The following is a 13,904-nucleotide window of genomic DNA, read 5'->3' on the forward strand; positions in this document are numbered from 1 at the left end:
ACACACACACACACACACAGGGATAGGCTAGGACAAGTAACGATTAAAGGGTAGTTCACAGTTTAAACAGCCATTAAATGTTATGGCTTTGTGTGTCTAATTTGAGTCGTTTAATGTATGATTTATCTTATGTGAGGAAAGTGCTCTTGCTCATGATGAAATTAGCCTACATTTCACATCAGTACATTTTAGCTCCTTGGATGGCAAACATTATAGGCTAGTCTACATAAACAAAGTAAACATTCCAGTCTGGATGTGCTCTGAGGGAACCCGCATACCTTCAAAGATTTGTTGAGTAATGCCATGGTAACAAGCTCTGAAAGGCATTATGGGGTAGGGGAGGACAGGGAGGAGAGAAGAGCACTATGGGTCGTTTATCAACTGTCTAAGGCCCACTGTTTTAACTCATGGCCTCTAACACTCACAAGGACTTAATTCCCCATCCACCTAAACCACCCACCCACCCACACACCCACAAAAACCAAACACAGCTTGTGGGTAGGATTAACCGTTGAGGGTCCAGCTGCTGCTGGGACCAGTGCTGTTTCTCTAATTAGCATATCTTTGGCAAGATTAGGCCTTGCTCTGATGATCCTAGCACAGCTGGACTAAAACAATTTACTAAATCAACACTTTACCACCTCATATTAGATTTATGGCTTTCTATCATCATCAGGGATATAACACCCCCCCCCCCACCCCAAATCATTAAAAGTGATTTACATTCAAAGATGGATTACAATACATAAGCATTATTATGATTTAGTTACAATATGATCTCTGTGAACAACCTGCTGTTTGCTTCGGTCTTTTGAGATGAAAGGAAATGAAAGCCAGTCGTCGTCATGAAAAACTCCTTAAACATTGACTTTGTTATCATGTCATTCCAATGCAATGTCGTAGTGCCTATCGCTCAGCGCGTGTGAGGTCTGAGTCAAGGCGTTCTGTATGAAGGGAATGTTCAGCTGCTCATCTGACCAGTTTCAAACCAGCCCTGAACGACCAGTCCATAACATGCCTTTGTGTCAATTGTCTCATCAGGTATGCAGCCTCAGATCCAAACAAACCAGACCTCTGGACCGCACTCAGGAAGCCACCGTAACGCTGAAGTTATCTGCATCTGCAACTGAATCATATTTGAAAAGGCCTTCGGGGGGGGGGGGGAATCGGATTCCGGAACCTCCGATGGAATACAGACACTGCGTCCTAAATAGAACAAAAGTCCTAGAGGGCTGCACACAAAGGCACGCAATCTAGGCTAGTGGCAGCATAGTTTCACTTCAGGCTTCGATTCAATTACACTGACAGCAGGATGCACCGGGAAAAAAAAACACCTCACCCCACCACTCCCTCCCTCCCTCCACCACTGTTCCAGCCCCCGGCCCCCCACTTCTGCCAAGCTAACCCCCCCCTCCACACACACACACACACACACACACACACACACACACACACACACACACACACACACACCCCGCCAACCCCCCACTACCGGGCCTCTTTGAAGGCCTTTTGTTTGCTTCTCGGTCTCGCGCCTCTCTCTCGCTGCCTCTCCCCTTGTCTTTCTCTGTTTGAGAAGGGGAGCCCGCTATGGGGTGATATGGGGGTCTATCTGGGGCAGGGAGGGTGTTTCTCTCTCTCTCTCTCTCAGTCTGGTCGTTGAGTGAGAGCAGAGCAAGCTGCAGTTGAGACAGAAAAGTGTACGTAAAAAAAAGAGTAAATACCCAAGCTCAAACAAGTGGTTAAATTCATTCTTTTAGGCCTCGCCCTCCCTCACTCCCCCACTCCACCACCTCCTCCTGTTCTCCCATCCTCCCTCTCTCCCTCTCCCTCTCTCTGGCACTGAGACGGTTGCTGCTCATTTAGCACCTCGGCAACGGTTTCTGTGTTTATCTGCAAAAAATCCCAGAGGAGTCATTAGCATCTGGATGCCAGAAGTAAAGTGGCTCTGCATCAGATGACCCACACTGGCACACTGCATCCAGACTCCTGTCTCTGTCTGGACACTTACTAGGCTAACTGCTCCCCTGTGGGCTCTAGTTCAAACCTCCTCTCTCCTCATCAGTCAGCTTCGCTGTGTATGTGTGTGTGTGTGTGTGAGTGAAATAAATGACTGGTGAGTGAGGGGAGAGCAGACCGTGGGCCTTGTATGAGTACGAGTACAGTATAAGCAATACGGTCATATCTCAAATAAGCCCTATGGTTATTAGGCCTGTTATTTCCACCATAACCATATCAGATGTAGGCCCACAAGATCTATAAAATAAAAAAAATAAAAAAAGTGGAGGTGTTGATTTTGAGCTGGGTAATAGTTGGTTGGCATCAATCCCTCCCTGCCCTCAAGTGAAGAGAGGAGCAGCCCAAAGCCAGCTGCGTCTGTGAGGCGATGATGGGCAGAGGGCTACAGCTTCGGGGGGGGGTCAAGCAAGGTCACTCCTTCCAGCAGCCACAGCAGCTTAGCAAGGTGCCAATGCCGCCTCAGAAACAATATTGCTGTTACGCAATGATCCACAAACACAGCCAGAAAAAAAGTGTGTGCGCGGATTAAGCTCTGCTCCCATCTACCTACTGGGTTTTGAAGATTCCAGAATTCCTGGAATCGCCGACACCACCAGCTATGGTAGTGGATCTGACTATAGGCCAATTTCCTTTAGCGTGTGTGTGTGTGTGTGTGTGTGTGCGGGCATACGTGTGTTGTGTTGTTCGTGGCGAAAAAAAAGGGACCGGTTGCAGGATTTCAGTTTGTATTATATGCCACAAAAGAGGCTTTATCTCCCCTATAGATCATGGTGTCATTAGTGTGCTAGCTTGCTAAAACCAGGCTTAACATTCTATTTCATTATGGAATTTTCAGTCTGCTCAGCTGGGGTATTTAGGTCTTAGAACGAGGGCATTGATTTGTTGTCTGTTCGATGCATTTAAAAATGTCCCCTAAGCAGGTCAGAGAGCACCTCAACAGCCAAAGACAACAATGATAATCAGAGGATGCATCCAAAATCTATTTGCCTGAGCCCTTCTAAAAGCAATTAAGAAGAGACTGAAGTCTTCTTCCTTGAGGGCTCTGATACCAGTGACCTCATTCAGTAGGCTACATCCATCTGATAGAGCTGTGTGAGAGAGAATAGACTACTTAGGGATCGTCTGTGTGTGTGTGTGTGTGTGTGTGTGTGTGTGTGTGTGTGTGTGTGTACCATAAGCACCCCAATCAAGACTTCATCATGAGGATAAGCCCAGTGACAGTCCTAATCCACAGCTGTATGTTAACACATATGGTGCTGTCAGAGAAACACTAACAGTCACACTCATCCTCTGGCTGGTTTGGCAGACAAACCACTCAAGCTAGACTGCATCATCCAAGAGAGTAGTTAATTTATATCATGCTTTGTGTAAGTTGTGCACCTGAAGTGGGCCCTGACACATAGGGATCATGACATCTCTCCAAACCTGTTTCTGACAGACAGCCGCAGTGTGTGTGTGGTCTTGGGCCTTGGCTAGGTGTATGGAGAGGCAGAAGGGGCATTAAAGCCTCACCAGCATGCCAGTTATTGCTTGAGTGAGTGCGTGTGCGTGGCATGCAGGTGTGCGTGCGTGTGTGCGTGGCATGCAGGTGTATGAACTCACCATTGAGTCCATTAGGGATACTCCTGTGGTGATGTGGAGCTGACAGGTCATCCATGGACCTCCTCATGGTAGTACCCACCAGCTTGTTCTCAGTGGGCTTGTGTATGTGGTTGTGGTTGTGGTGGTCGGGACTACCGGCGCTCCCGGTGCTGGAGGTACTACTCCCGTCCCCGACATCCCGGACCGTGCCTGTGCCCCCGTTCAGGTTGGTCAGGCTGGACTGGCTGTCTATGGAGCTCCTGGACCCGGCTCCATTCCTCTCCTCATCCAGCATGAGAATGATCTCCTTCAGGTCAGAGTTCTCCTTTATCACCGTCTCCTGGTTGACCTCCAGCTCTTTCAGCTTCAGCTGGTAGGTGCCCACTTCCTTCCACATGGCGCTGGCCGTGTAGCGGCCGAAACGCTGCCATTCCCGCGACAGTTTCTTGCCTTTCTGGCGGTCATCGTCCAAGAAGCAGCAGAGCTCACGGAGCTCCTGGTTGTCGTCTTGGAGTTTCTGGTTAATCTCCTTCAGGTTTCGGATCTCGTGCAGGTGCACCTGCAACCTCCGATTGACGTCTTTCATCATGTTCCCATGCTCCATCATCAAGTTCATTTGCCCACTGTCCACCCTTCGCAGTCTCTTGATTAACTCCTCTTTACTGCATCGTAGCAGCTCCTCGTCCGAGAGCGTGCTTAGGTCATCCTCGGATGGATTTTTAGCCATTTCTATCAATCTATTCTCGATTCGATCCGTTGAACAGGATGGCAATTTGCAGAATAGCCTTTACTGCCCGACCCTTAATTGTAGAATTGTATTGAAATGCGAATACATGATACGAAATTAGCTCTAGCACATTAGATTGAAAAGTTTAAATTAAACCAAATGAAAGGGCAAATGTGAAGCACTAGTCTTCGCTATGGCAACCATGCGGAAGACTGCACGCATCCCTCACTTGTCATTCAAAAAGCTCGGGTATGCGACTACTCTCGCGTTTCATAAATCGTGCAATATTGTAGTATAGTGTAGCCTAATATAATCCTGATCGTAGCAAAATAAGCGAATGATTACCAGTATGTCAGGTGCCCATCACTTATCCCTCGCTCAGAACTGTCAGCCTACTCCGCGTGAAAGTCTGTTATGGACATTATTCCATGATGATACAAAACATCATGAAAATGCACCGGATTGGAAAATACAGTTACAGGTCGAACAAAAACGTACGTTTTTAAAGAATAATTTTTTTTTTTTTTTAAAAAGAGGATAAACAGTGCACTCTTACGCCCTCATGTTGCTGCAGGGACTACAGAAATAAATGCCTTTACAACCGAGAGAGCTCTTCCACAGATAAGCTTCTTTCTTTCCCAAGTGGTGGTGGCTGGTGAACGGGAATCCCTTCCCAGATCGGAATTAGCAATGTCCTCCTCCAATAGCCTAGTGTCTGCGCGCTTCCAAACACTCGGGTTTGAAATTACTCAAGAGGATTTTGGCCAAGACGGCCAATCAAGACATAGGAAAACAGTCTGAGCAGGTAGGGATGAAAAGCATGGTCGACGCAATAGCACTGCCTTCTTAAAGGGCCAGTATGAGACTTGTCTTGAGAATAATCGAGAGGGGATACTCCGATAATAAACTCATACACTGAGAACAAAAATCTCAATAAAACTAACGCTTTGAAAATTCTCGTAATGAAAATGTAAAAAACTGTTAAAAGCAGATCATATGAGAACTGTGACAATGTGTATTTTGTTCTCAGGAGTTTACATGAATGTTCGGCCTAATTAGTTGAATTTTAAAAGCTTTTGTTTTCTTGATATTTTCAGCTAGTGATATTTTAGTTCTGAGTCTATTGTTTATTATGGGAGTATCTCCTCTCTAAAACTCCTGTAAATTCCTGAAAACAATAAACATTTCACATTTGTCATATGCTCTGCTTTTAACAGTTTAGTAAGAGCCATATTTTATTAGTGCTATACAGTAATATGACATGTCATGTTATTATAGCACTGATATCAGTGCTATTAAAATGGCTCTCTTTTGTTAAGACTACTTGTAATGAATCTAATATTATTTGTGGAAATAATAATGGCCTACATCCATTCTACTGTCAACCCAGTTTGGTTAATCATTGCAACGTGAAAGCTAAAGAACCAAGAGGGACTTACCCTTGACTCTGAAATGCCAATCAACAGGTGTTTAAATACCAAAAGAGGTTGAAAGAGAGAGCAAAGTCAAGAACAGGTCAGAAAGGTGCAAAATGTGAGAATGTTCCTGAACAGTAGCAGCATAGCGCCACTCTGTGGGTTAAAGTAGCTACATCAATCTTAAAATGCAGGAATTATTATGACACGCAACTCAACTTAAATCCATGTGCCATGATAATGTAAAAAGAGAAAATTAAAATTGAATTAAATGTAACACTATTGCATTTGTAATTATAATGCAATCATTTGCATTTTATTTCAACGTGGAATGCATACATCATGTTAAATCAACTTAAAGCAAAAAGCACACTAAAGCATAGCAAATAATTTGAATGAAAGAACATCAAACTATACTCTTCAGAGTCTTCATCTATCTTAAGACAAATTGAAAACAAATTGTCACAGTTCTCATCTGCTATCACATGTAATTATATCGCCATACAATATTATTTCTCATTGACTGTACTTATAATCAACCTAATGCCACATGTTTCAAGTGGTTGGTGACATGGAAGCTAAAGAAACAGAAAGACTGAGTGTTCTCAACAGGCTATAATATACATTAACATCCCATTCTTCCACTACAAAAAACAATAAACAGGTGTCTGAATTGACACTCAATGAGGGAAGTGCTAAGACATCAAGAATTCAGATTGCTTTGAAGGTGATCAGCGTATTCAAATGTAGGTTATTTTGTGGGTCTGAGAAAATATCACTGACATCAACGACAGGATATACTTTGATAACATTTATACAAATATTTCGATATGATTAAATCAATACTCTATTCTCATTCAAATTAAACCTTTTAAAAACATCCATCATTGCAAGACAGGTGATAATCATCACTTCACATTTAGGTTGGGGTCTGTTTGCGGTGTCGAATGGTGCAGACCACCCCACTCTTTGGTCTCAGAGTCCCAGTGTCCAGGATGTCGAAGGACTGGCCAGGAACCAGACTGAAGTCAAACCTCTGCACCAGTTTGGCCATCACAACCTTAGCCTCCATCTGCAAACATACAGCCATCAAAACGGTTGTCAAATGTTACACTACAGACTTTGGATAGATGAGATACAGTACATATCTCATGATTGTTGCGAATGTGCGTGCTTGCGTGTGTGCGTGCGTGCGTGCGTTCACCTGTGCAAAGTTCTGTCCCAGGCAGGAGCGTGGGCCCAGGGCAAAAGGGTAGTAGCAGTAATAGGGCCTTCAAGAGAAAACACAACACAACATCCAACATCTCCATCATACGTCATATATATTGATCCATCATACTGGGGTAATGTAGCCTACAGTAAGTGTTTGGTAGATGATGCATACATTCCATACTTACTTGGCAGCATCTGGATGAAACCTCTCTGGATCAAACCTCAGTGGATCCTCAAAGTTTTTATCCATCCTTCCAGCGACATATGAACTGAACTGTGACAAGACAATTAATTGACGTTTACTTTTAGACTTTATATCAGTGATTTTAAAATGAATGAGGATTTTTTCCTCTGATTTCGAGGCGACTCACAAAGACTGCGACTCCGGCAGGGATGGGGACGCCGGCTATGACCGTGTCTTCTGGCAACAAGCGAGACGTTCCTGGAGCTGTGGGGTAGAGTCTCAGTGTCTCCTTCAACACCTGATGGGGGGGGGGGGGGGGGTTGATATTTTCACAAACAGAAAAGTGACTTGAAATCAAAAGATAGTGTAAACATTGCGCAGGGGGAGAATAGTTTTTCCCAATCGTTTAAACATGTTTCCTGAAACTATAGCTCAAGGCCATCACCAACCCCCTCCTTGACCCACTGCAGTTTGCCTATAGAGCCAACAGGTCTGTAGACGATGCAGTCAACATGGGACTTCACTTCATCCTACAGCACCTAGACTCCCCCGGCACCTACGCCAGGATCCTGTTTGTGGACTTCAGCTCTGCATTTAACACTATCGCCCCAGCTCTCCTCCAGGATAAGCTATCCCAGCTGAGCGTGCCTGAGCCCACCTGCAGGTGGATCACTGATTTTCTGACAGATAGGAAGCAGTAGGTACGGCTAGGCAAGCTTGTCTCAGAGCCCCGGAACATCAGCACCGGAGCCCCACAAGGCTGTGTGCTCTCTCCTCTACTCTTCTCCCTCTACACCAACAGCTGCACCTCTAGCCACCCTTCTGTCGAACTCCTGAAGTTTGCGGATGACACAACCCTCATTGGATTCATCTCCAACAGTGATGAGGCCGCCTACAGGGAGGAAGTTGACAGCCTGGCGCAGCCAGAACTACTTGGAATGCCCTAAAAACTGTAGAGATGGTAGTAGACTTCAGGAGAAGCCCAGCCCCAACCACCCCCCTCATAATGTGTGACTTTTCAGTTAACATTGTGGAGTCATTCAGATTCCTGGGGACAATAATTTCAAAGGACCTCAGGTGGGCGGAGAACATCACCTCCACCATCCAGAAGGCCCAGCAGAGGATGTTCTTCCTACGGCAGCTGAAGAAATTCAACATGCTGCAGAAAGTGATGGTTGAGTTCTACACGGCCATCATTGAGTCCATCCTCAGCTCATCAATCACTGTCTGGTTTGCTGCCTCCACTGCCAAGGACAAAGGCAGATTGCAGCGGATCATTCGGCCAGCCGAGAAGGTCATCGGCTGCAACCTGCCATCTCTGCTGGACCTGTTCCACTCCAGAACCAGTAAGAGAGCAGGACAGATCATCGCTGATCCTTCCCATCCTGGTCATCACCTCTTCCAGAGACTTCCATCCGTCAAAAGGTTCCGGTCAATCAAGACTAAAACATTGTGCCACCTGAAAAGTTTCTTCCCCATGGCAGTGGGGCTCACAACCAAGACCCCTGCCTCTCCCCCCCCCCCCTACCCTGTCACACAAACAACGCACTGACAGTGTAATTTAAAATTATTTAAAATTATTCTAATTTATAGTGTACATGTCCCACAACCATTTCACAGCCTCTTGTGCCTACAAGATGTATTGTTTTGCTGCTCTTTTTTGTAAATTAGTAAATTTGTTATTTTTGTTAATACTTTGCTATTTTGTAAATTTCTTGTCAATATTTGCTATTTGTTTTTTATGTCCACGCACCGACCTCACCAAGTCAATTTCCTGTATGTGCAAATATACTTGGCCAAATAAAATAATTCTGATTCTGATTCTGATTCTGAATTTCTCAAAACTCTAAAGACAAAACTGAAAAGAGTTAACCATTTTGTCAAAACTCTGTTCTCTTTTCTCAAAACTGATTCTTTCCACCAAAACGATACACACAGCTATCATATGAATATCTCTTACAGAGCATCAATTAAACACTGGTGTGATAAACTTAAAACACAACCAACAAAATATTGTTTATATTTGAGGCCATGTTACATATTCAAATGTATACAATTGTGTAGAAATCGTTTCCTTTTTCTCCTCTTTTTAGAGTTTAGGGTTGTTTTTTTTGTCCTAAAATAGGTTTCAATGTTATGGTACATACAGTATAAAGACTGTTTCCATATTGTAATACAATACTGTGAATATATCATGTAAATATTGTATTGACACAATCATTATATCAGAATAGGATACAATGCACATTTGTCTATCCAATTGGGCTAAACTCACAACCCAACTTCCCAGAGTCATACTGTAAACTTACAGTTGATACTGCAACATTGTTAGAGTTCTGAGAATCCACAAATGTTACCTATTTTGGCAAAACTCACAGTAATTGCACTAATAAGTAAAATGAAAAACACTACAGTAAGAAAATGTTTAGATTGTCTTCCTGGGGATGTAATGATGAAATCAGTGCACAAATACAAAAAAGTAACAAAGGAGATATTTATTTGTTACTGTAATACAGTAAAATGTTAAGATGACTGGCCCATAAAAAATAAAAATAAAAATATAAAATGCGGTGAAACAGATCTACATGTAAATCAGTCTGCATCCCGTCTCTGATTTTGATCAGGCCAGAGGACCTCATCTACATCGCCTGCAATGTTCTCCCTGGCCAAGCAGCAGGGGAAAAAGTGTCTGTGAAAAGTATACATGTACAGTATGGGCTACACATATTTCATAAATGTAAGACAAAACAACATTACACTGTACATTTCTCTAAGCACTGTAGATATCTATAGAAACCATAAAGTTACATTACTGTAATTACTGTAGAGAGTATAGAAGACTGAAGTGATTACTCACCTATTCTCAACTCTAAATGCCCAGATAACTGAGGTTACCATAAAGCGGCTTAAATTAGGCTGGACTCGCTGCCCAGCTTCAGTTATTGTTAGGCCATGATTGAGTACATGGTCAACCAAAATTGCACAGATTTCATGAGACATATAAAATCTCACTTCCTCTTCGTCCTCGTCTTCCTCCTATTGCTCTTGCTCTTGCTCTTGCTCTCTTTCTTCCTCTTCCTCTGTGTTCTCCATGCTGCTCCATTTTTCCCCCAACACAGTAGAGGTTACCTGAGGCCTTTTTCATGCTCTGACACAAAGTGTTTTGCCCATTGAGTTTCAAGTTTGAGCTTCAAGTTTTGAGCTTCAAGTTTGAGCTTCAAGTTTTCAGACTTGTGTGCATAGTTGAGCTTCAAGTTTTCAGACTTGTGGGCATAGTTCCATTTTTTGTGTGTATACAATGGAGGATATAACTGCAACTACCATATATGAAGCATCGGTCTGAGTGAAAATGTAGCCTTTATTCAACCAGTCAGAAGACTAAACAGGGCAGCAATGTAGACCTCTTCTGCAAAAATGCTGCATTATCTTTGCGAGAGGTCTAAGACAATTAGATGGTGTTGGACAATGAATGACACCTAAACTAAAATAGACAGGTGATTATTACCTGAGATAAGTAGGTCATTTTCCCCAGGTCGTCATAGCTGATGTCCTTCTTCATCCCAATGACCTCGTCCACCTCCTCCCTGACCCTGGAGAAGTTAAACATCTCAGAAACCAATAACCTGTATGATGATGAAAATGATCAATTGTTGAAGAAAATAAATAATGTATACGCTTTTGCTTACTTTGCCATTATCTCTGGTAGTCGACTGAGCTCCATAATGGCAAAAGCTAGTTGATTGGCTGTTGTCTCTTGCCCTATAAAAGGAAAGCAACAATAATTTGCATAGCTGTTGCACTGTTTCAGTTGTGTGGAGTGTTACTTATCAAGAAGGATATGGCTAATTCAAGGGAGACCCACCCGCAATAAAGAACGTCAGAAAGTTGTCCAGCATAAGCTCTTCATCCTCTTCATCCATGTTTTCCTCTGAAAAAAATCATATACATGTGTTACAACAAGATGGTAGTGACTGTTCATCAATAACTTGCCAAACTTGATGATGTGTGCAACTGTTATGAATTAGTTATGAATAACTCAGCTCTACATGGCATTGGGAGAGCTTCTAGCATGGTAATTGTTCTCCAACCTTTTCCAGCTGTCTTGAGGATCTGGGTGAGGATGTCTTTAGGAACGTCCTCTCCGTTTTGGACGGCCCTCTTCCTCTCCTTGATCCACTTATCACCAGTAGTGCGCAGTAGCTGACACGCCTCCCTCACCTCCTTGATGAACTTCCAGTTCTTCGGGTAGAACTGGAAATGACCAATTATACCATCAAGCCCTCAATGTGCCACAGGTGGTGACCATATTACTCATTCAACATCATTACAGATATAATCACCATTTTACCTGGAAAAACATATCCCTAACATTGTACGTCATCCCTTTAAGAACAGTCCCTATGGTGTTAGGAAAAGGGGAGTCAGTCTGTTGAGCCAAATTCAAATCCACTCCAAATGCCGCCTGCGTACAATTGAGGTAGAAATTAGGACAGGTTACCAATATCCAATTTGCTTATGGAAGACAGGCACTAATGAAGTAAAATAGGAAATCGCATTTCCCACAATGGCAGTTATAAAACGTTCTTGAGTTTTCCTCAATGATTTTATTTTATGATGGATCCAAATCTGTGTCTTCCATTGTATTTTGGAGTAAAATAAAGTAAATCAATCCATGTGGGTGGTGATTGTAGGGTACGAAGGACCCTGACCTTGACAATGACATCCAAGGTCACAGAGTTGACCAGAGTATGCATGGTAGCAGGTGTGTTGCTGTCTGCCAAGCCCCCCAGCCTGTCCATCAGTGTCTCCACCGTGTCATTGAAGGTCCCCATCAGACCCCTCAGGTACCTGCCAAACACAACGTGATCAATGTATTGATGCAAATGTATAAGCCAAGGCCATCATGAGGGGGCGGGGGAGTGAAACACATTTGTTGTGTTTTAGTTGTGACTTACAAACTGCTGAAGGCAGGGTCCATGATTCTGCGCTGTTTGTACCACTGTTCGTGATCCATTGCTGTGACCAGGCCACTTCCTAGAAACCTACAGAGAAGGGTAATAGGAGTTTGTACCTCCCGCTGTGATCATAGGGAGATCACTTATATCAACCGGCATAGGCAATAGCACACAACAACACATTCAGGAGGAATCACCTCTTTCCAAACAAGTAGAATAGACGCTTGTAGATCCATGGGTCTTTAGGGTATTTTGGGGACATCAGGATCTCCTGTGGTGACAATGCATAGTGTTTGATTTGTTTTGGAAGTTCCAGAGCACATTGCATGTAAGAGAGAGATAAAGATGCTGTATTTTCTTTTATCACTTTAACTGACTTTTTAAGGGTTCTAATGAGCAAAGTTGTTCTGAAAAGCAATAGTTATCTTAATGCTCTGCATGTTGAGTGAGAGGCAGTCTTATACATTGCCTTTGCTCTATGTATTGCTCAATTGATTGCGTCATGGTGAAGCATACTGCATGTTGATCCACAAGCCAGGTGTGGAGAGATTGGGAATAGACAGCTTTACCTTTGTGGCTTCCGGATCATTGACACACAGAAAAACTATGTGTAGGCCGTTCATCCTGTAGACAGGTCCATATATTTCAGCCCTGTGAAAGATCACATTATCAGGACATTCACAGAGGAGAGGTGGCCAGACATCAAATTAATATTATCAATATAATATTATCTTAAAAAAGAATCATTATTCATCTGAGTTTGCTGTGTGTGTGTGTGTGTGTGTGTGTGTGTGTGTGTGTGTGTGTGTGTGTGTGTGTGTGTGTGTGTGTGTGTGTGTGTGCTTGCAGTAGTGGACTGGCCATCTGGAACACCTCGGCCGGTCGAACATTGACCTGGACGCGACGCGACCTGCCCGCAGCTGTTGCCCCATTCCGTCGTGCTTGCGTGTGCGCTGAGAGATTGTGGATGTTTCGAGGGCTGTGCATGCCCAACATCGCCCACAAAAACTCACCATTCCAGGAATTTGTCGTGTATAACTCGACCATTTGCCATTTCTCTCAGAATCGTTCTTGTGTGTCCCAATAGAAAACTATGGGGAAAGATGAGAGACAGTTAAAATAGGCCTCATTGTTTAGCCATTCCTTTATCATTGGGATATCTTCATATTGAAATATGTCACTCAGAATTGTTATTGGCAATAAACCTAATGTTGCTTTGGCTGTTAATCCTACTTAGTTAAGTTAACCACACAAATTAAATAAATACATTGAATTGAATATATTCACCTGTCCCTTGGCGGCCCAGGTATATGATCATATTTCCAATGAATATATTTCACATACAGACAAAACCCGACAAATGCGATACAAATAAGAACAAACAGGTATGCAAACACATAAGCAATCCAACTTCCAATCAAATGAAACATTGCCATGTTGCTTGATTTTTAACTTCACAAAGACGAGAGACCAGGCCGGACCAGATTGTCTTGATGAAACACTGACTGTATCGCATGAACTTTCTGGGATCTTGTGCAGTACTAAAGGTCCGAACTTGTGATCGTACTAATATGTGTTCTCTGACCTTGAATGATTCGCGTTTTCCTTTTCGGAAAATTTTATTTTTTCAAAATAAAAGCGTGAATTAAAAAATGAATGGAAAGTGATGGGATCACAATATTTTCTCTTGTTTTTGGTGAAATAAGGACAAATTACCCAACAGAAAATAGATATAATTTAGTCATTTTGATCTTGAAAATGTACATACTGGTGAAATTACATGTAATTTTACACAATGCCTATTATATTTG

The 13,904-nt window shown here is 43.1% G+C and overlaps 2 protein-coding genes across 4 annotated transcripts in view; both read right to left on the reverse strand.

The window, feature by feature from the left end:
* Window positions 1-5,005, reverse strand: part of ccdc85cb (coiled-coil domain containing 85C, b) — a 35,483-nt gene extending 30,478 nt beyond the window's left edge. For all 3 annotated transcript variants that reach the window (XM_083688621.1, XM_083688620.1, XM_083688619.1), the window contains exon 1: window positions 3,622-5,005. In XM_083688621.1, the coding sequence (XP_083544747.1) occupies window positions 3,622-4,327 (706 nt within the window). In that variant the 5' untranslated portion in view covers window positions 4,328-5,005. The remainder of the gene's footprint in view (window positions 1-3,621) is intronic.
* Window positions 5,006-6,661: 1,656 nt separating this feature from the next.
* Window positions 6,662-13,586, reverse strand: LOC310818414 (cholesterol 24-hydroxylase-like; the record flags this gene model as incomplete). Its single annotated transcript, XM_083689358.1, has 15 exons — window positions 13,381-13,586; window positions 13,107-13,184; window positions 12,663-12,744; window positions 12,291-12,364; window positions 12,094-12,180; window positions 11,848-11,986; window positions 11,487-11,600; window positions 11,227-11,389; window positions 11,001-11,066; window positions 10,825-10,897; window positions 10,644-10,728; window positions 7,326-7,436; window positions 7,140-7,228; window positions 6,947-7,013; window positions 6,662-6,814 (listed from the first exon to the last, which is right to left on the reverse strand). Exons 1-15 carry the CDS (start codon window positions 13,527-13,529, stop codon window positions 6,662-6,664), a joined length of 1,530 nt encoding a protein of 509 aa, XP_083545484.1. The 5' UTR covers window positions 13,530-13,586.
* Window positions 13,587-13,904: the final 318 nt, after the last annotated feature.

Source organism: Argentina silus, assembly GCF_951799395.1.
Source record: "Argentina silus genome assembly, chromosome: 17".
Lineage (NCBI taxonomy): Eukaryota > Metazoa > Chordata > Actinopteri > Argentiniformes > Argentinidae > Argentina > Argentina silus.